Source organism: Dipodomys spectabilis, unplaced genomic scaffold (genome assembly GCF_019054845.1).
Source record: "Dipodomys spectabilis isolate Male_0828 unplaced genomic scaffold, ASM1905484v1 ptg000360l, whole genome shotgun sequence".
In the NCBI taxonomy this organism is placed as follows: Eukaryota; Metazoa; Chordata; class Mammalia; order Rodentia; family Heteromyidae; genus Dipodomys; species Dipodomys spectabilis.
This window is the reverse complement of record NW_024871037.1, coordinates 1901363-1923432: the sequence shown is the minus strand read 5'-3', so window position 1 is coordinate 1923432 and position 22070 is coordinate 1901363. Positions and strand designations below refer to the sequence as shown.

General features: G+C 51.0%; 2 protein-coding genes and 1 pseudogene across 3 annotated transcripts in view; 1 reads left to right on the top strand and 2 right to left on the bottom strand.

Annotated features, from left to right (window-relative positions):
• Window positions 1–145: 145 nt before the first annotated feature.
• P4htm (prolyl 4-hydroxylase, transmembrane) lies at window positions 146–15104 on the bottom strand. The gene is made up of 9 exons (XM_042665931.1): window positions 14862–15104; window positions 14516–14597; window positions 4961–5151; window positions 4137–4233; window positions 2970–3132; window positions 2081–2266; window positions 1333–1423; window positions 1015–1138; window positions 146–520 (listed from the first exon to the last, which is right to left on the bottom strand). The coding sequence occupies exons 1-9, from the start codon at window positions 15024–15026 to the stop codon at window positions 300–302; spliced, it is 1320 nt and encodes a 439-aa protein (XP_042521865.1). The 5' UTR covers window positions 15027–15104; the 3' UTR covers window positions 146–299.
• On the top strand, window positions 10160–10657 carry LOC122095719 (annotated as a pseudogene).
• Window positions 15105–18574: 3470 nt separating the features above from the next.
• The window catches only part of Arih2 (ariadne RBR E3 ubiquitin protein ligase 2), a 49342-nt gene continuing 45846 nt past the window's right edge, over window positions 18575–22070 (bottom strand). For both annotated transcript variants that reach the window (XM_042665929.1, XM_042665930.1), the window contains 2 exons: window positions 21066–21149; window positions 18575–20868 (listed from right to left, as the gene is read on the bottom strand). In XM_042665929.1, the coding sequence (XP_042521863.1) occupies window positions 20797–20868; window positions 21066–21149 (156 nt within the window). In that variant the 3' untranslated portion in view covers window positions 18575–20796. The remainder of the gene's footprint in view (window positions 20869–21065; window positions 21150–22070) is intronic.

Here is a 22070-nt window from a genome sequence, read left to right as displayed (position 1 = left end):
GCGAAGAGGCGGGGGGCGGGGCTTCGCCCCCTCCTCTCCCTCACGTGACTCCGGCGGAGCGCTCGAAGCCCGGGCCGCGCATCCCCGCGGGGTCTCCCGCCCCCCGCCGGCGCCGCGGTATTGTCTGCCCGGTGACCGGTCGCCCAGCCTGGTGGTTTTTATTTGCCCGGGTAGCGTGGGGGTGGGGTCTGGACGCCATAAATACCAAGGAATCTAGGGGGTGCCCGCGGTGGCGGCGGGGCGGGGCGGGACATCCGCAGGGGGTGGGGTACAGCGGGCCTCCACGTCGCCCCCCTCCCTTAAAGCTCCACGCGTGCATCGCGGTAGGCCCGGTCCAGGGCCCACTCTGGCTGCGAGTCGCCGCCCCCTTCGCGGGCCAGGCGCGCCATCTCTTGCTGGAACAGGGCTTGCCGTGCCCGGCTGGGATCCACGTTGATCCAGTTGTTGGCGATCCATTTGGTGCCTCGTGTTACCAGGCAGCCCCCGTGCAACGAGTAGTCGTCCACGTCACCCACCCAACCTAAAGGAGGGCGGTGGGGACAAGGGACAAGGTTGAGAAGGGACCCCCTAGCAGGCTGGATGTGGGCATGCGTGAACTCGGCCCTTAGACAAACGGGGGGGGGGGGGGGGGGGGAATGGGACAAAGTGGAGGCCCAACGGTGACCTATTCATGTCTTGGGGAGCCCATGTCTAAGCTTAAGGCTTCCTTGAGGGCCCATCATTTGGTTCACTAATATGATCAGCATCACTGGCCCTGTGAAACCAGCCTTGGCTGGTGAGAGATAGGTATGCCCCCCCAAAGCAGGAACATGAAGGCATCAGAGTGGCAAGGGCCAAGCTAACCCAAGAGGTTGCACAGGTGCTGGGGTAGCTTACTGAAATCACTAAAAGGATGTTGTTTGGAAAGGCACCAAGGTCAAGAAGCCCATCTGGGAGGGCATTGAGAAACAGCCCTCCAAAATGGCAGGGGGGGGATGGGTAAGGGAAACCTGTTGGCCTGGCCATGGCCCTCACCTTGCCCATCAGGCAGGTAGTTGTACCAGAAGACTGCCGTTCCCTGCCGGGGCTTGACACGCAGATTCCCCTTGTCACAGTGCCTCCGAGTGTCCCGGAGATCAACGTTATCCTGAATTAGACTCTGTGGGAAAGTGGATGGAGTGTTTCAAAGCCTCCCTTCTCATCGTGTGGCCAAGGCAGCCAAGGCCTCCTGAGGGAAAACAGCTAGACCGGCCCAGGGGACCACTTGGGTCCTCCTCCCAGGTGTGGAAGAGGTGGATACCCTACACTCGCCCAGGGCCCTGCCAGCCCACAAGAGGAAGAGTTGGCCCTTACCATTTCATCGTAGGTTCTGTTGTCTGCTACTGGGAAGACAGTCTCGCCCCCACCGGTGACGTTATTCAAATAAAACAGCACGGTCATGTAGCTGTAAGACAGGGGATCTGCTGAGCAGGTCCCCAACTGTTGGCTGTTTCCAGGGGCTTACTTGTAGGCAACATAAAATGCCCAGGTTTCCAGGGACCAGAGGGTTAAGATGACTGACAATGCGGTAGACTATTGTCCAGTGTTCCCCTAAACCCTCCTTCCCACTAATCCTGTCTCTGTGTGTGTGTGTGTGTGTGTGTGTGTGTGTGTGTATTTTGTTGGTTTATTTGATGGCTTGATTTTTGTCTTATGATCATACTTAGCTAAATTACTGACCAAAGCCTAGGCTGGGAGAGGTAGGCTTGGACAATCAGCAAGATTATGCAAAAGGTTTCCTGGGGAACAAGAAGGGGGCTGAGCCGAAACAGCTAGATGCAAAGGAGATGCTTAACTTTCGGAGAGAGGAGGCTGAGAATTCTGGCAATGGAGTGAAGATCAAATCTTGGGGGAAGGGTGGCAAAAGATCTGAAGGCCTGGCTGGAGGCCTCATTTCAGTGCAAGTATCTCCATCTACACTGCCTTGAGACGAATGGCTAGCAGTCCCTCAGCAGAGATTTGAGGGAGAATTAGGGACCTCATTGACTAAGAGTGGTCCAATGATTATGCCCCGCCCGCTTGCCTGGCAATGGAAGCCCGCCCCCTGGTGGGAAGTACTTGCCGACAGGAGGTCTCGAAGGGTACAGACTCATTGGCTACCAGCTTGGTATGGGAGCAGATGGTCTCTGGGTACACAGGCCCGCTGTCCACATGGGCATGGTAGTGGCCTCCCTCACCGTATCGCACAACCTGCAGTGGCTCACTGAGCTCCACGATCTCTGGTGATAAGCGAGTGAGGCGCAGCACCCTGGTGAGCAGTGGACATTCAGTCTCCCAGGGAAGATGGGCTTCCTCATGAATGCCAAGCATAGGGGGAAGCACTGGATTGGATAAACTGAGATTTCCACTAAACTGGGAGGAGGAGGAGGGAGAGGTGAGGCCTTCCTCTCAAGGTGATTTTTTTTTTTTTTTGCCAGTCCTGGGGCTTGAACTCAAGGCCTAGACACTGTTCCTAGGCTTCTTTTTGCTCAGAGCTAGCCTTCTACCACTTGAGCCACAGCGCCACTTCTGGCTTTTTCTGTGTATATGGTGCTGAGGAATCAAACCCAGGGCTTCATGCATGCAAGGCAAGCACTCTACCACTAAGCCACCTTCCCAGCCCTCAGGGTGATTTTTGTGTATTTCCATTCTGGGGCTTCAACTTAGAGCCTGGGGTCTGTCCTTTAGCTTTTTCGCTCAAGGCTGGTATACTCTACCACTTGGAGCCACAGCTCTATTTCTGGCTTTTCGGTGGTTCATTGGAGCTAAGAGTCTCATGGCCTTTCCTACCTGGATTGGCTTTAAACCATGACCCTCAGATCTCAGCTCAGATCCTCAGATCTCAGATCTCCTGAGTGGCTGGAATTCTAGGCAAGAGCCACTGGCACCTGGCTTCAATTTTTTTTAGAATGTGTAACTAAAAGGACTTCTGCAGAAGGCCCTGCCCCGGGAAGAGAGCTGCGGGTGCTCACCTCTGGCGGATGGAGCGCATGACGTGGTGGGCGCCCTCACCCTGGTACAGCCACGTGTGGTGGCTGTTTCGCACCAGCTCACTCGACTCGGCTTTATGGTTCCTCATGTATTTGTGGAAGTCTCGAAGGTCCACACTGGAAAACTCCTGCAGACTCAGCATTCCTGGACAGAGCATGCGTCATCAGTGCCCGTCAGGCCCAAGGAGGGAAACCATAGCGGCAGGCAGTACCTCCCTACCTACCCCAAAGGCAGCAGCAGCCCCTGGCCTCAGGCACTGGGGGGCCATGTGCACTTGTCCCCACCTGGACTCTTGGGTCAGATGAACCTGGTTTCTGTCACATCGGGCCCTAAGGGAAGACCCAGAGAAGTTTGTTTTCTGTTTAAGCCTTGACTTGGTCCCCAGAAGGAAGAAACCCAAACCCTTACTGAGCAAGTGAGAAAAGGGGCTCCAAAAGGAGGCGGAGCTACCTGGCCAGGACCCTAGGCTCTAAGAGTGTGGTGGCCACGCCCCTAAGCTGTAGAGAGTAAGGGAAGAGAGAGCAGTGAGTGCTGGCTCTCCTTCCAAGACCTTCACACTGTATAGAGTGAAAGTTGGGCTACATCCTAGGGGGACTCTTCATGAGTGGAACTCACTTAGCCAGTCCTTCCTGATGGGTTGCCAGCCCACCCTAGCAAATAAATCCTACCTAGAGCCTCCCCACCCCCAGCAAGGAAGTACTCATGCTCCGGTCCTATAACAAAGCAAGGGATCCACCTTTGAGGGTTCTAGGAGACAGCCAGGAAGTTTCACCATCTACCTAGCTTCCTGAGCTACTCAGCATTCAAAAGCTGACAGCAGCTCTGTTTTGGTGGCAGTATGACAGCCCCCTAACCACAGGCCACAAGCCAAATTCTTCCATCTAGTTTCATTCACCTCTGTCCAAGGAGGGCAAAAGGTCTCCAGGAATTGCCCCCCTAGATTGTCACCAAGGAGCCTGGGTAGGGGCTGGCTGACTGCCTATGTCCCGGAGGTGCAGGGCAAAAAACACCCCCTCACCTCCTGTGTCTGGCCACTATGGAAAGGGGCGCGTGAGGTTCTCTACTGTTCGGGTAAGGGCTCAAGCTTCCCAGAGGGGAATAGGAGGTGTGGCTCCCAGGGTCAGAGGTGTGAAGGGGCGTGAGCTCACCATCACCATCAGGATCAGCCTTGATTGCCGAGTACATCTCCTGAATGCTCTCCGGAGTCATCCACCATCCGTTTCCCAGACGAGTCTGGGCCAGAACCTAAAGCACAAGAGGGTCGGTCCCTCAGTGGGATGAGCCCAGTGGTGGAGGCCTCGGAGCACAGATGGCTCAGTTCTTGCCAGAGAGCCAAGCGTTCAGTGATGGGACATAGGTGGGGACAGGGCAGAGCCCAAGGCCCCTTAGGCTGATAGGAGGTTCAACAGAGGTTATCTGTGAAGGCCAGAAAGAGGGTGGACAAGAGGCCTGAGGGCGATCCACAGTCCCAGCCCTATTGGAATGTTTCTGGCTCAAGGGAGAGTGGACAGACCATGCACTTCAGGTGAGGCTTGGGGGACAGGCTATCCCAGAAAAAATAGGTACTAATGGGAGGCCTGTCCAGGACATGGCCATAAGGACCTTCAGAAAGACCAAGCTCAAGCTGGGTATCGATGGTTCACGCCTGTAATCCTAGCTACTTAGGAAGCTGAGATCTGAGGATCACGGTTCAAAGCCCGCCCAGGCAGATAATTCTTATCTCCAGTAAACCACTCAGAAAACTGGAAGTGCTTTGAGGAAAAGCAGCTCAGAGACAGTGCCCTGGCCCTGAGTTCAAGTCCCAGGATAGGCACCAACAAACCAAAATAAAACAGGATGACCCTGAACCTGTGCAAATAGATCTAGAATGGCATCTGACTGCGGTGTGAACTTGACTGAGTGATGTGACCAATGGGGAGGTAAAGCTAGGTACTCCCTCTCCCAGTGCCTACTGAGGGCCCAAGATCCCAACCTCTCGGAGCTGCAGGTGACCATCGTGGTTCTGGTCCAACAACCGGAAGAGGTCCAGCTGGCTGACCTGCAGAGTGCTCATTGCCTCCTCATACTCTTCAGTGGGTAGGATCTGGCTGCGCTGTAAGCCCTTCATCTGGGCCAGGTGGATGATGAGGCGACACTCCTCATCGCTCAAGAAGCCAGGGATTTCTGCAGAAGAAGGAGTGGGTGAGGCGGAGGATGGAATCAGAGCACTGTCCATACAGCACCTCTCTCCTGGATCCCTGCAGGACTTTTGGGATGTGAGAGCTGCCATGCGTGTGGAGGGCTTTCCAGAACACATTTGCTCTGCCCTGCAGTCTGACTTGCTTGAGTTGTCCTGCAAGTGTTGGCCAGTGTGTAGAAGTAGGGATGACAATCTACATTATTCAGAAAGTTCCTGGAACAAGTTCAGTCTGCTTGGAGCAGGACTGAAGGCCAAAGGACGGGCTTGCCTCTTCTTATCGTGCATATAAGTTTATAATGGAGAGATGGTAGGTGACCCTTGCTAGCTTTTTTTTTTTTTTTTTGCCTTTTAGCATTATTCAAATTAAAATGAAGGTTGGGGGCTGGGACTGTGGCTTAGTGGTAGAGTGCTTGCCCAGTATGCATGAAGCCCTGGGTTCGATTCCTCAGTACCACATACACAGAAAAAGCCAGAACTGGTGGTGTGACTTGAGCAAAAAGAAGCTCAGGGACAGTGCCCGGGCCCTGAGTTCAAGCCCCAAGACTGACAAAAAGAAGGAAAAAAAAAAAGAAGGGTGGGAGGGGTATGATTCAAGTGGTAGAATTCCAGCCATGAGGGACAAGCTGAGTGAGAACAAGAGAAAGGCTGAGTTCAAGCCCCACTACGGGCAAGACCAAAGCACAAGAACCAAAAGCTGTAGGTCAGTTCAAGGGCCTTGGCCTCCATGTGTCTGAATAACTGGGTGCTGATCATCTCACTGTGGCTATGTTCTCATACAAATGTTAAGAAGTGCTTAAAGCTTGGGGCTGGGAAGGTGGCTCAGTGGAAGAGCGCTTGCCTTGCATGCTTGAGACCCTGGGTTCGATTCCTCAGTACCACATAAGCAAAAAGTCGGAAGTGGCGCTGTGGCTCAAGTGGTAGAGCACTAGCCTTGAGCTGAAGAGCTGAGGGACAGCGCCCAGGCCCAGAGTTCAGGCCCTACAACTGACAAAAACAAAACAAAAAACCTGATCACAGCAGATCATTCTGGGATGGCAGAGATTCTGACCAAGGGCATCTCCACTCCCCTTGGCAATCCATGAGGATCCATCAACACAAGCAAGTTTGGTAATTTGCCTAGGGCCACCCAGGCTGTTGTACCCAGAACTGAAGCACGTGACCAGACCCAGCTGCCGGAGCTAGGTGACATGGTCCCAGATATTTTGACACTAAAAATGAGACAAAGGGCCTGTACCTCCAACCCTCAAACTTACCCAGCGAGCGTGCGAGATAGCAGTATCAAATGTCACCTTTCGATATTTGTACATAACATTTAAAAAAGCAACCCAGAAAAGGAAAAGCAAACACAGACCCAGTTTTGTTTTTTCCAGTTTATTAGGTATTAGGTGCCATCTCTTCAATGCTCTCTACACCTCCCCACCCAGACCCCCATGTGCTGATCAAAAGCTCAGTCAGCAAGCCAGGTACCAGTGGCTCATACCTGTCATCCTAGCTACTCAGGGAGCAGAGATCTGAGGACCATGGCAGGAAAATCTGTGAGACTCTTTTTTGTTGTTGTTGGTGGTGGTGGTGGGACTTGACCCCTGGGCCTGGGCGCTGTCCCTCAGCTCTTCAGCTCAAGGGGAATGCTCTACCACTTGAGCCATAGCGCCACTTCTGGTTTTCTGGTGGTTAGATGGAGATAAGAGTCTCATGGACTTTCCTGCCGAGGCTGGCTTTGAACCATGATCCTCAGATCTCAGCCTCCTGAGTAGCTAGGATGTCAGGTTTGAGCCACTGGCTCCAGACTCTTATCTCCAATTAAGCACCAAAAAACTGAAAGTGGAGCTAGGGTGCTAGCCTTGAGCAAAAAAAGTTCAGGGACAACAGTGCTCAGGCCCTGACTTCAAGCCCTAGGGCTGGCAGGAAACAAAAACAAAAACAAAAGCCCAGTCAGTTTAAGTAGCTTACAATGGGTACCTGTTAGACCTCCTTTCCTAGAAAACCCTGGACCTTACCTTGTGAAACCCAGGGCAGAAGAAACAGGTAGTGAAGGGAGTGTGCTAAGCCAGTGCTGGTGGCTCACGCCTGTCATCCTAGCTACTCAGGAGGCTGAGAGCTGAGGATCTTGGTCCAAAGCCAGCCTGGGCAGGAAAGTCTGTGAGACTCTTATCTCCAATGAACCATCTGGAAGGGGTGCTGTGACTCAGAGTGGTAGTGTGTTAGCCTTGAACAAAAGAGCTCTGGGACAGCAGCCTAGGCCCTCAGTTCAAGCCCCATGACCAAGAAAGAAAAGAAAAGAAAAGGAAAGAAAGAAAGAAAGAAAGAGAGGGAGGGGGGTAAGGGAGGGAGGGGGAGGGAGAGAGGGAGGATGGATCTTTCCTGCCTCTGCTGGCCTCAAGCCTGGATCCTCAGATCTCAGCCTCCTGAGTAGTTGGGATCATAGGCATGAGCTCTGGTGCCTGGCTGAAGAGTTGTTTTATTAGTATTCCTGGCAGAAGGATGCAGGTGCCCATGGGACAGAGGTGCCAAAGTCAGGGGACCCACCAATGGTGAGCATGTGGGTATGGGCCCTTGGTCTGTTCAGTCTCCAGTTCAGGCTGAGGACTAGAGCCATCTTAACAGCCAGGTGTGGAAGCTCTAGCCGCTCAAGAGATGTCAAGAGATAGAACTGAGGCCCATCTAGTGGCCTTTTCTCCCAGAGCTGAGCCACAAGGCTCATGGCCCTCCCTCAGCCAAACCTACCCTGTCAACAGCATTCCCTCAGTTCCTGGGCAGAGCCAGCCCATCCCAGAGCATGTGGGTGACTATCTGTAGCAGTAATGAGCTCTTTCTGAACTCAAGGACCAGGGCTGGAGGTGTGGCTTAGTGGTAGAGTGCTTGCCTAGCATGCATGAAGCCCTGGGTTCCATTCCTTAGTAGCATAGACACAGAAAAAGCCAGACGTGCTGCTGTGGGTCTACGAGTAGAGCGCAGCCTTGAGCAAAAGAAGGTCAGGGACAGTGCCAAGGTCCTGAGTTCAAGCCCCAGGACTGGTAAAAAAAAAAAAAAAAAGGACTTGAGGACCAGGCTCCTGTACTCCTGTGCCAGCCCTGGACAGAGACTGAAATGTCCTGGAAGCTTTTCAGGCCCCAGAGGGCCCTCCCTTTGAGATGGGGGGTGAAGGCAGCCGAGAGGGTGATGTGCACTGGAAAGCTAGAAAGAAGCCTGCGTGATTGGGGAGAAGAGAGGAGAGATGAGGAAAGAGGAAGGGCTTAAGTATGAGATGTGGCGGCCCAAGCTAGTGGCAGGGCTGTTGCTAGGTGACCAGTGTCGTTGCCTAGCAACTGCCAAGCATTCCAAGCCACAAGGCAATGCTAAGAGCACAGAAAAGAGTCATTCCCCCCCCCCCCCCAACCTCCCCTCCATCATCCACCCCATTCGGCAGCACCTGTGTGAAGCTATACAGGCCAACTGCATGGCCTGTTATGGCTACGCCTGGTCAACCACGTGAATCTTGGCACATCCCTTATAGGTCTTCACCACCACCCTACTCCTTTCAAACCATTAAGGTGAAACAGCCGGGCACCGGTGGCTCACGCCTGTCATCCTAGCTACTCAGGAGGCTGAGATCTGAGGATTATGGTTCAAAGCCAGCCCGGGCAGGAAAGTCCTTGAGACTCATCTCCAATTAACCACTAGAAAACTGGAAGTGGTGCTGTGGCTCAGGTGGTCTACCACCTCACCTTGGGCTGAAGAGCACGGGGACAGAGCCCAAGCTCAGAGTTCAAGCCCCATGACTGACCAAAAAAAAAAAATTCAGTTGGGTACCAGTGGATCATATCTAGCTAACTACTCAAGAGGCTGAGAGCTGAGGATCATAGTTCGAAGCCAGCCTGGGCAGGAAAGTCCATGAGACTCTTTGTTTTTGTTTCTTTGTTTTACAAGTCCTGGGGCTTGAACTCAGGGCCTGGGCATTATCCCTGAGCCTCTCTGTGCTCAAGGCTAGCACCCTATTACTTCAGCCACATCACCTCTTCTGGCTTTTTCTGTTTATGTAGTTCTGAGGAATCAAACCCAATGCTTCATGCATGGTAGGCAAGTACTCTACCACTAAGCCACATTCCCAGCTTCCATGAGACTCTTATCTCCAATGAAGCAGCAAAAAACTAGAAGTAAAGCTGTGGCTCAAGTGGTAGAGCACCATCCTTGAGCAAAAAAAAGCCAAACAAGAGCACAAGGTCTGGAGTTTAAACTCTCAGCACTGGTGCAGGCATGTGCGTGCGCGCACTTACACACACACACACACACACAGATGAGATATGTTAAAAGCCAGATCACAGCACCCACACAGAATTGGTATCCATTCTATGATGCTGGACTGCAGTTGTTTGTCCCCTGTATGTACATTCTCCTGTACACCCAAAGCCACCTGATCCAATACAGCTGGTACCTAGTACCAGGGCCATGGAAATCCACAGTTGGCTGAATACAAGTGACCCCATCACCAGTGCCAAGAACTAGAACTACAGGGGCTGGGGCTTTTCTTTCTTCCCTTCCCTTCCATTCCTCCCTCCTTCCCTCTCCCTCTTCCTCTGTCTTTTTCTTTTTTCTTTTGGCCAGTCCTGGGGCTTGAACTCAGGGCCTGGGCATTGTCTCTGCGCTTCTTTTACTCAAGGCTAGCACTCTACCACTTGTGCCACAGCACCACTTCCTCTGTGTGTGTGTGTGTGTCTGTCTGTCTATCTGTCTGTCTGTCTGTGTCTGTGTGTCTGTGTATGGTACTGAGGAATCAAACCCAGGGCTTCATGCATGCTAAGCAAGCACTCTACCACTAAGCCACATTCCCAGCCCCTCTTCCTTTCTTTTCTTTTTTTTTCTTGTTGGTTGTGGGAGTTGAAGTCAGGGCTTGGGCACTGTCTCAAAGCTAGCACTCTACCACTTTGAGCCATAGTACCACTTCTGGTTTTCTGGCAGTTCACTGGAGATGAGTTTCTCTTAAGCCTTTTGGCCAGAACCACCATCTTCCAGTAATTTGCCAAAATAACGAACACAAAGGGAAAGAGGAGAGGTACTCGATACATGTTCTCTAGGCCCTTCAGGAAACATGGAGTTGTTCCTTTGGCCACATACATGAGAATCTACAAGAAGGGCGATATTGTAGACATCAAGGGAATGGGTATTGTTCAAAAAGGAATGCCCTACCAATGTTACCATGGCAAAACTGGAAGGGTCTCTAATGTTACCCAGCATGCATGCTGTTGGCATTTGTTGTAAACAATCAAGTTAAGGGCAAGATCCTTGCCAAGAGGATTAATGTGCGTAGTGAGCGTATTAAACACTCTTAAGAGCCGAGACAGCTTCCTGAAACGAGTGCAGGAAAATGACCAGAAAAAGAAGGAAGCCAGAGAGAAAGGAACCTGGGTTCAACAGAAGCACCAGCCTGCTCCACCCAGAGAAGCACATTTTGTGAGAACCAACTGAAAGGAGCCTGAGCTATTGGAACCGATTCCCTATGAATTCATGGTCTAAGAGATGTAAAAAAATAAAAGGCTGCTGGACTATTAAAAAAAAAAACACACACAAAAACAAAAAAAGAGTCTCTTGAACTTTCTTGCCCTGGCAAGGCTTTGAATATTGCTCCTCAGATCTCAGCCTCCTGAGTAGCTAGGATGACAGGCGCAAGATCACAAGCCAAAATGGCCCAAGATTCAAATATGGCAGGAATATGTCCTGTACTTCAGAGCTCTTCCTGAGTAAGGGGGGGGGGGGGAGGGGAGGGGAGGGCTGCAAGGCAGGTTAGACTACTATGTGTACTGGGCAGGAAAGACTATTGCTTTATGTCTTTTACAAGTCTGTGATGACAGCCTAGCCATTGTCTTGCATATGTTCATATGCTCCAATACCCTAAAGCGAGTCTCAGGGTAAACAAACAGCTTCAAACAATGCCCCCCTTGGGCAGGGTTTAGCTGGTTGAGCTTCAGACAGACCCATGCATACCTGCTTGTCCTTTATTGAGTCGATGGCTCTGACAAGCAGCTACCCATGAAGTGGCAGGTGTGTGTGTGTGTGTGTGTGTTAAGGATGCAGTCCATGGGCTGGGAAGTTGGCTCAGTGGCAGAGCACTTGCCTTGCATGCCTAAGGCCCTGGGTTCGATTCCTCAGCACCACATACACAAAAAGAAAAAAGCCAGAAGTGGTGCTGTGGCTCAAGTGGTAGAGCGCTAGCTTTGAGCTGAAGAGCTGAGGGACAGCGCTCAGGCCCAGAGTTCATGCCCACGACCGGATCCAAAAACAAAACAAAACAAAAAAAAAAAGGATGCAGTCCATGCAGAAAACGACATTCATTTGCTCAAACGTTGCACTGATATACACATTAGAACTTTCTCTACACTGAGCCTCCTGTGTTTGTTGTGGGCCTAGAGATCTGATACAGCTGGGTGTTTGTTTTTCTTAAACTGAAAAAGAATACCTTTGGGCTAGGCACGGTGACTCACGAGTATAATCCCAGCTACTGTGGAGCTGGAGATCAGGGGGATTAAGGCCAGGCCAGGCAATAAATAAATAGTGAGACCTCCCCCCATACCCATAAGCTGGGCATAGCAGTGTACATTCATCAAGGTATTGGTTAAAAACCAGAAGACCCTACCTGAAAAATTACTAAAGCAAAAAAGGAGTGGGGGCATGGCTCAAGTGGTAGAGGACCTGCTTAGCAAGCACAAGGACCATAGTTCAAAGCCTAGAAATCCAACACAGACACATACACAGACACATACACAGACACACACACACACACAAATTAGCTCTCAAAATCCTATTTGGGTACCAGTAGCAATGACTCATTTACCTTAAATAGTTAAGGAAAATGGATTCAAACTTGTGCTGGCTCAGCAGAGGGGCCCCAGCTGCTTTTGGAGAGAGTACCGAGTTAGAAGGGGTAATGGTGGTTATAGACAGGAAGACAGACAGCACCCAGACCGCCCATTGAGCCAATGATGATCAGGAGACATAACTCTATAGACACACCACCAGCACCAATGAAAGCAACCTGAAAAAGCGACTGACCTTTAGAGACAGAGACACAAATAAGCCCAGGAAAAGCCTAGTATCCCTTCCTATAGCTCACATCTGGGGCTTTCTTCCCCACGTTGAGATGTAGCATCTTGGGTCTGACAGGTTTGGAGTCGAGCTCTAGGTCAGAGCAGGAAGAAGCTACATTCTGCCTCCTCCCTCTTTATTTATTTTTGGTCTGTCTTGGGGCTTGAACTCAAGGCCTGGGTGCTGTCCCTGAACTCTTTTGCTCAAGGTTAGCACTCTACCACATTTATTTATTTATTTATTTTTGCCAGTTCTGGGATGTGAACCACTTGAGCCACAGCACCACTTCTGGCCTTTTCTGTTTATGTGGTACTGAGGAATCAAACCCAGGGCTTCATGCATGCTAGACAAACACTACCACTAAGCCACATTCCCAGCTCCATGCACCAGCACCTGGTTTAAAATATTTTCCTCAGGAAGGCTCACCCCACTTACCTATTAAGAGTTTTACCACCACCCCCTCAGGTAAAATTCTGCCTTGCCTACAATTAATTATGCCTCACTTCCTAACATGGCTACACCACAGAGAGTTAATTATTTGTTTATCATGTTGCCTTTCCCTTCCTTTGTCAGTGTTTGGGCTGTAGTGAACAAAGGTGTGTTCCAAGTACCTAAAACAGTACTTGACATAGGTTTTACAGTTAATCAGCAGCAAAAGTACTGAGGAATTGAACCCAGGACTTCATGCATGCTAGGCAAGCACTCTACCACTAAGCCACACACCACAGCCCCTGATGAGTTTTTGTTTTTGCCAGTCCTGCGTCTTGAACTCAGGGCCTGGACACTGTCCCTGAGCTTCTTTTGCTCAAGGCTGGCACTCTACCACTTGAGCCACAGCACCACTGCTGGCTTTTTCTGTGTATGTGGTACTGAGGAATGGAACCCAGGGCTTCATGCATGCTAGGCTAGCACTCTACCACTAAGCCAGATGCCCTGGTCCCCTGATTGGGTTTTAATCCATTTCATCACTAAACTAACCACTGCAACTCTAGCTGCCTCACTTTACCCATTGGTCCGAGAGAAAATGTGAGTTGCATCCACATTACAGGGGTGTTTTAGGAATGAATGGAAATAGCATGGTGCTGGGGGTTCATGCCTGTCATCCTAGCTACCCAGGCGGCTAAGATCTGAAGATCCTACTTTGAAGCCAGCCCAGGTAGAAAAGTCCATGAGTCTCTTATCTCCAATGCACACCAAAAGCTGCAAGTACAACTATGGCTCAAGTGGTAGACTGTCAGCCTTGAAGAAAAAAATAAAAATTTTTAAAAAGCTCAGGGACGGTGCCCAGGCCCTGAGTTTAAGCACCAGTATTGGTGTACACGCATGTGTGTGCCTGTGTGCACACAAGCACCCACACCCAAATGAAATAATCACAGGAAGCCTATTATGTAATAAAAATCTCAGAAAACAGAAACTATGATATGGCTCTAAATGAGGTCACCCTGAACAAATTCTGCCAGCCATAGATAATAGAAAGAAGCTCTGGAATGATGGAGTGCTGGGAGCAAATGGTCAAGCTCTCAGGTAGGCTTGAGGGCACACTCCCATTTGTCATCAGATCCCAAAGTCTACTTTGGAAGTATGATTTCCCCAGAGGCCCTGAGACCAGCTGGCAGCTGGTTATCAGTCTCCAGCCCTCTCCTCCTTCTAGGTAACAGGATTAGTAGGGGTAGAAAATGTTCAAAGACAACTTAAAAAAATAAATCAAGTTTAGCAGGGTGCTGGTGGCTCACACCTATAATTCCTAGCTACTCAGGAGGCTGAGATCTGAGAATTAGGGTTGAAAGCCAGCTTCAGCAGGAAAGACTCATCTTCTAGGAACCACCACCAAAGAACCGGACATGGAGCTGTGGCTCAAAGTGGTTGAGCACTAACCTTGAGCAGAAAAGCTCAGGGACAGTGCCCAGGCTGAGTTCAAGCCCCACAAGAGACAGAAAAATAGATAGACAGACAGATAGATATCTATATCTATATATATAGATATATCTATATATCTATATCTATATCTATGTTCTCAGGGCCACATTGCCTAGCTTTGTAATGGAAGAATCTGCTGCCAGGATGTATTGAGGGGGTGGTGGGGGTTTGGAGAGAGGAGTAAAAAGGTCATCCCTTCACCCCATTAAGGTACAGGAAGCCCTACTTCAACTTGGACAATCCCTCTGGATAGATAAAAGGGAGGGAGGGTTCATTTTCAAAACAGAAAGCACGCTGCCGAACAGGAACCACCCTGCACTGCTGCCACCCACCCACCCACCCGCCCACCGTCTCAGGACGGTACTACAGACTTACCAAACAGCAGCGGCTTCAGACTGAGGGTTCGGATGAAGTGATCTTTGTCTGTGACCAGCTGGACTTTGCGTTCGTACCCCACCTACAAGGAAAGGCACACAGCGGGTGGGTAGAGCTGGGGTGTGCCAGGTGGCACTGGGTGGTAGCAACATCTGGCTGGCCTGCAGATGCGCGCGCATGGGGCTGACCACCCCCCCCCCCCCGTCAGTCAGGTGCAGAAGGGGTGGAGGGGTAAGAGTAAGGATGGGAGGGGGGGCAGGGGAGGGACAGGGATGAGCGACCTTCCCCTCGGGTTGGGCCTTGGAGAGCAATAGGGGTGCTGGGGGGGGGGGAGGGGCGTCCTCACCTTGATGCCTTCCAGCCGGGGGAGGGGGCTCAGAGCGGGGGCCGGGGGAGGGTCTTCCCGGGCACGAGGCTGGGGTCCCGGGTCGGTGGTCTCGTCGCCGTTACTGTAGTGCACGAACAGCAAGAGCGCCAGCACGTTGCCCAGGTACAGGTGCACGAACACCATGAGCACCAGGAAGTAGGCGCGGGAGCAGATGCCCCGCGGTTTGCACAGGGGCCGCACCGGCGCGTCGCCCTCAGCGGCGGCGGCGGCGGCGGCGTCGCCGAGGCCGGAGGCCACGCCAGCTCCGCGGGGCTCCGGAGACGCCCAGGCCACACCCGCAGTCAAGGCCTCGGGCCTCGGGCCTGGGCTCGTCGTCGTCGCCGCCGCCGCCGCCGCCATGGCAGCTAGGTCGCGGCCCGCGCGCGTCCGCGCGCCTCGGGGGAGGAGGGGCCGCCGCAGGGTCCGGGGTGGAGGGGGGGGGGGGGCGGACTCGCGCTGCGCGGCTGCGCAGTAGCGGAGACGCGAGACGTCCCGCCCGCGCGCACGCAGCGCCGTTGCTAGGCGACGGTTGCTGGGAGACCTGGAGGGAGGGGCGGGGAAGAGGGCAGAAGAGATGCTGAGGCTTCCCGGTGGAGATCTGCGGTTTCTCTGGACTCCCGGGAGTGTCTCAGGGAGGAAGGGAAGGAGGAGGAGGAGGAGGAGGAGGCAGGTGACTCAGTACTGCGAGGGGGGGGTCCAAAAGCTGAGAGCGCGCGAGGAGGAAGCAGATCCATGCCCCCTCCAGTCGTGGGCAGAGAGGAAGCCTGGTGTGCACGCGTCGCACAGGACGGTGGGTTTGGAGCCTGAGGTAGAGAGGAATGCTGCAGGAAATCATTCCGGGCGTTAGCAGGTGCTGAGTGCATGCGAATTATGACTCAAAACTGGCACATGCAAAGAAGAGAAGGGGTGGGCTGGGAAGGTGGCTCAGTGGTAGAGTGTTTGCCTCGCAGGCATGAGGCCCTGGGTTCGATTCCTCAGCACCACATAAGCAGAAAAAGCCGGAAGTGGTGCTGTGACTCAAGTGGTAGAGCGCTAGCCTTGAGCCAAAGAAGCTCAAGAAGCTCAGGGACAGTGCCCAGGCCTTGGACTGGCGAAGAAGGAGAAAGAAGGAAGAGGAAGGAGAGGAGGAGGAGAGGAGGGGGAAGGAGGTGGTAGTGGAAGAAGAGAGAAGGGAGAAGAGGAAGCCAGGCTCTGGTTGCTCATACCTGTAATCCTAGCTATTCAGGAGGCTGAGATCTGAGGATCACGGTTCAAAGCCAGCCCGAGCAGGAACATCTGTCAGACTCATCTCCAATTAATCACCAGAAAGTTGGAAGTGGCGCTGTGGCTCAAGTGGTAGAGTGCTAGCCTTGAAGTGAAGGGACAGTGTCCAGGCCAAAAATTCAACCCCATGACAGACAAAATCAAAAAACAAAAACAAAGAAGAAGAGGGCTGGGAATGTGGCTTAGTGGTAGAGTGTTTGCCTAGCATGCATGAAGCATTGGGTTTGATTCCTTACTACCACATGAACAGAAAAAGCCAGCAGTAGTGCTGTGGCTCAAGTGGTAGAGTGCTAGCTTTGAGCAGAAAAAGCTCACCAACAGTGCCCAGGCCCTGAGTTCAAGCCCCAAGACTGCAATAAAAAGGAGGAGGAGGAGGGGTTTGTCTACAGCTCAGAAACACACCCATCACCCCCAAGGAAAATTAAACTCGGATTCACACACACACACACACACACACACACACACACACACACACACACACAAATGGGATATGAGGACATAGCAGTGGTCAGATGCCAAGATTTTTTTTTTCTCTTGCAGTCCTAGGTCTTGAACTCAGGGCCTGGGCACTGTCCCTGAGCTGCCTTTGCTCAAGGTTAGCTTTCTACTACTTGAGCCACATTACCCCTTCTGACTTTTTCTGTGTATGTAATACTGAGGAATCGAACCCAGGGCTTCATGCATGCTAGGCAAGCACTCTACCACTAAGCCACATTCCCAGCTCTGCCAAGACATTCTTGTACTTTGCTTTTCAAGGGCTGGGTTATCCTCAGGAGATGGACATACTTCAGGGAAAAAGTTACACACACACACACACACACACACACACACACACACACACACACGCAAACAAGAGCAACAGCATTATGGCTGCATTTTCTGGCCACAATCAGGGCAGACGTACCTCAGCATTGCTGAACTTCTACAATGGCAGGTTTCATCCATGCACGTAAACATCCACTAAGTTACCCACCTTTGGGGACCCCTTTATCTCCTTACCCCCACAAAAGTTCTTTTTTTCTTCTGTTGGTCATGGGGCTTGAACTCTGGGCCTAGGTGCTGTCCCTGAGCTCTTCAGCTCAAGGCGAGCTCACTACCACTGGAGTCACAGCACTTCTGGCTTTTTCTATGTATGTGCTACTAAGGAATTGAACCTGGGGCTTCACACAGGCTAGGCAAGCACTCTACCACTAAGTCACATTCTCAGCCCTGATTGACTTTATATCCAGTGCCCAAAATGCAGCCTGACATAAAACATGGCATTCAAATGTACATGGGAAATCTAGATGTTGTTGTCTCCTCATTTGGAAGATCTTCAAGAGTATAGCACAAATGTCCTGACCTGTCTGACCACTCATCTGTCCAGATGGCTTTATTCCTGGGTGGTTCTGTTGCTGGTCTTGCTGTCCAGTAAAAATATTTATTAGTAGCTTGTTGCTGGTGGCACACGCCTATAATCCTAGCTCCTCAAGAGGCTGAGATCTAAGAATCATGGTTCAAGCCACCACAAAATGGAAAAGTCTGTGAGACTTTCTTCTTCAGTGAACCACCAGAAAAACCAGAAGTGGTGCCGTGGCTCAAGTGGTAGAGTGCTAGCCTTGAGTAAAGGAGTTCAGGCACAGCGCCCAAGCCCTGAGTCCAAGCCCCATGACCAAACAAAAAACGTACTCATCCCTCAAGGGCTAAAGGCTCCTGAAGGGTAGACCCTGTCCTTGTTTATAAGCACAAGACATGTTACACCTGAGGAATTAAGCAGTCTGTGAAATTTCTAGCTAGCTTCAGTTGCACAGTATCTACCATTTTGGAGTTTTCACAGTACCCCCAAGCTTCTTACCACTAAAGTTGCTGACATTGCTGACAACACAAATCAAAACCCAAACCCTTTAAGTGCTTAGACTATCAATAGATCGTCTATATTTAGACCACCTAACCACCTAGATTTAGACCATCTATACTTCTGTCCCAGGTTGTGTCTTTATAATCCTCAGGCCCCCTAGGGTTATGGCCCCCCTCCTATTTATCCCCATGTCTGGGTAGAGGGACGCAAGGCCTTTTTTCTTTTGCCAGTTCTGGGGCTTGAACTCAGGGCCTGAGCACTGTCCCTGAGCTTTTGCTCAAGGCTAGTACTCTACCATTTAAGCCACAGAGCCAATTCCAGCTTTTTCTGTGTAGGTAGTACTGAGGAATTGAACCCAGGGCTTCATGCATGCTAGGTAAGCACTCTACCACTGAGCCACATTCCCAGGCTGGACCCAGAAGTACTCTAAAGGCAGTGGAGAATTCAGCCTGCACCCAAGGAGAGTTGATACTTCCTTTATAGCTCCTCAGAAGGCAAAGATGACAAGAGGGCTCTCATTGGATCACTGGCCAGACCATTTTGGGGGCTCAGAGAGGTACCTGGGACTATTTGAAGAAACACTATACACATCTTTATAATCAGAAATTTAAGTTTATTTTGAATAAACCACTCAACTTGGAGCAGATGACATTGCCTCAATTCACTTTTCTTGGAAGAAAAACAAAAGAGATTGGATAAATTCATAAAACACTTGTGTTTTTCTTCTACCCTTGGCAGGGCAAAAAAAACCAAAAAACAAAAGTAGTTCGGCTTGATCTTCCCATCTTCCTGATGATGTTAACAAAGGACAGCCACTGGGGGGCGACAGAAGCAGATCTCCACAGGCTACAGGCTGCAGCTCTGGGCTCAGTTTCCCGCAACTCCCAATAGTCAACTTCACAGCTTGATGGAAGTACGGAAGATGGCAGTTGGGCAGTCCAGAAAATGCCCAGAGGTGACTTACGATGCAGAGCTGTAACTAGGGTCCTGGGTCACGCTGGAGCCACAGAAAGGACTTCATGGGAGAGGCCCAAGGCCAAAAAGTCCAGGTGTTGACATAGCACTATTTCCCTCTGGACCTTGTGGCAGGCACTCTCTCCTTGTTCACAAGAGACATCCCCATAGTCTCCCCCCCCCACACACAGTTTGGGGTTTGTTTGCTACCCTTCTAACTTGTTCTCCCAATCTACCCCACAGTCTTTCCCTTTGCTGGGGGATGACACGAAGAGACAAAACCTGAGGAGAAAGGGAATGTGCGGCTGGCCATAAACACCGCCACAGCTGTCCTCTGCCTTGGAGAATTACTTTGTTGTACAGCTCACGTGGTACCTGGCAAATGGCTGACTGGAGGTGAGAAGTGTTATGAATATCAAAGAATCGCAACGATAATATTCACAGATTTCCCTATAGGCTCTCCTCGAAGGGGAAGGAGACCCTGTCAAGTATAGACTGCTCGGCCAGTCTCAGAGGGGGAGGCACGAAACAAAGCCATGGAAACCGCAGAGATCACAGATCTAACTTTTCCAAGGCCCAGAGGACCAGGCTCAAGACAGGACGGGCCCACCAGGCAAGCTGTTTCATTCTTCTGCACATGACTTGTGTACAAGCGATCCCTTATCCTCAGGCCAGTTCCTTTGAGTAAGGAGGTACTGGGATCACAAAACAAGGACTCTCCTGATCTTTCAAAGACTCCAGACTCTAAAGGTTGGGTCTTCTGACAGCTGGAACCAAGTAAGGCGGGGAACATACCGCCACCCTAGCTCCAAGCAGCATGAAAGCAAATTGGACAATCCTAGCTCTAGAGCCAGGAAGGTCAAGGCCCCTAAAGAGGGTTATGCTACACTCTGACCCCTTATATGACCCATGGTCAGAGTTTCACCCCTTGAATACTGGCACAAAAGGAGGGACCCAAGGTAAAGCCAATTTCCTTCGGGCCAACCAAGAACAAAGGAAGCACCTTGCTAGACCTGTGTCCTCTACCATGGGGAGGGCCACGGAGCCCACTTATGTTCTTCCATGGCTTCTGGCCTCAGCCAAACTCAGGTAAACTTTACTTTCCAAGAGTAGAGATGAGCCCATTAGAAGAAAATCCTGTTCCTGTGTTGTCTCCTCGCTACCCAGGCCAAGACAGGAAGCACAATGTGACTCCATGCTTCATGCCTATTTATACAGGCCAACTCAGTTCCTCGCTAGGCCACCCAGGTTTTTCCCACAGAACTTCCAGCTTGGGGGCCAAAGGCTGGAAAGCAGAGACCACCGGGGATGCCCCTGGCAGGCTAGACATTCTGAGATATGGTGGGTGGGCAGCCTGTAGTAACAGTCTAAGGAAAATAGCTAGAGGGTAAAACACTCCAATGCCAATTTAATTTATTTTTAAAAAGGGCTCTGTTATCCTATGCTTTGCCTTTGTGTGTGTATGTGTGTGTGTGTGTGTGTATAATTAATTGTATAACCTTTGAAAATTACATAAGTTGTAATGATCTAATACTATGAGTAGCCATTCAGAAAACAAACATTCCCTCCCTCCCAACAATCAATCATCCAAGGAGGATGTAAAAGTCCTGAGGGGAAAAAAAAAAAAAAAAAAAAAAGAGGCAAAGTCAACATGACCTCGACCCTGGTAGGAACTAAAAGCAAAAAAGATGAGAAAACAAAATTGACTAAAGGAGGTGTGGTTGCCAGTGTCTCTCAGGAGTGGGGGCCCTGGCTGTCTTCTTTCCTGGGGTGGTGAAAGGCAGAGCCTGCAGCATGCAGTAATGGCGGCCGGGAGACCTCACACCTACATCTTGCTCACCCCGGCAGGTCATGCCCAGCTTAGGTATCATGGAAATCCTTCAGCAGGGTTCTCCTCCGCTGCTCTGCTATATGCATCTGGTTCTCCAGGTCCTGCAGAAAGGAGGCGACAGGAGGGTTTGCATGGTCCCAGGACCCACAGCAGCAGCAGCAGCAAGGAAGTAAAGCCACACCCACCAGGTCTGAAGCTCCTCCCACCCTCCTGAGCATTTAGCTTCGGGTATACATGCCAATACCCTGTGTCACCTGCTGCCACACCAGTTACCTGCGAGAGGCCAGCAGGTACTTACCCCTCTGTCATAGCTGTCTGCACGCTCCACTTTCCATGACAGGTTTTCGATCTCAGCTTCCAGCTGAGCCTGCTGGTATTCAAACTGTATGGGTAGAGCAGGAGTGTCAAAAGGAGAGGGGGCTGTAGCCGGGCAGGGCCTGCAGATGGAGGGGCACATGCAGCACCTCAGGCTCGCATGAGCTAGCCACAGTCCTCACACTGTCTCAGTACACGCTATGCAGTCCATACAAAAGTCTTACCAAGGGGGGGGCAAGGTCATGTTTGCCCTCTACCCCCAAAGGTAAAAGAACTTAACAGCCAAGGAAAAGAAATGCTCCACCTAGCCAGGCACCAGTGGCTCATGCCTGTGATCCTAGCTACTCAGGAAGCTGAGATCTGAGGATTGTGGTTCAAAGCCAGGCCAGGCAAGAAAGTCCATGAGACTCTTATCTCCAATTAAACACCAGAAAACTCAAGTGGTAGAGCGCTTGCCTTGAGGTGAAGAGTTGAGGGATAGCACCCAGGCCCAGAGTTCCCATGACTGAGTCTCACAGAGACTTTCCTGCCCTTGCCAGCTTTGAACTGTGATCCTCAAATCTCAGCCTCCAGAGTAGCTAGGGTTATAGGTGTGAGCCACCAGCGCCTGAATCATTTTTCTTTGTTTTTAAAACCCTTCTACAAATCAAGAGCCTTTGAAATCAAACCATTTGACAGTAATTATGCAGCTAAAGGAGAAAAGCTTTTATGCACAAAGGTTTTCCTCAAGGTTTCTTATAACCGTGAATACCAGAAACAACAAATGAATGATACTATAACAATTATAATGGATCATTTATGCAACCATTAAAAAAAAACCAAAACAACCATTTACCAGTCAGGTAAATAGCAAATGATGAAATAATCACAAAAAACAAAATAAAAAAGTCCTGTTCCAACAATAAAATACTGAACGTGCATATATCTTTCAGCTCAAAGCTAACGCTCTACCACTTGAGCCACAGCGCCACTTCCAGTTTTCTGGTGG

Coding starts and splice junctions, on each gene's coding strand:
- P4htm (XM_042665931.1), bottom strand. CDS start 15,026: ATGGTGTTCGTGCACCTGTACCTGGGCAACGTGCTGGCGCTCTTGCTG. Junction 3,133..4,136: donor GGCTGATCCTGATGGTGATG/GTGAGCTCACGC, acceptor TGCTCTGTCCAG/GAATGCTGAGTCTGCAGGAG. Junction 2,267..2,969: donor ATGCGCTCCATCCGCCAGAG/GTGAGCACCCGC, acceptor ACTGCTCACCAG/GGTGCTGCGCCTCACTCGCT.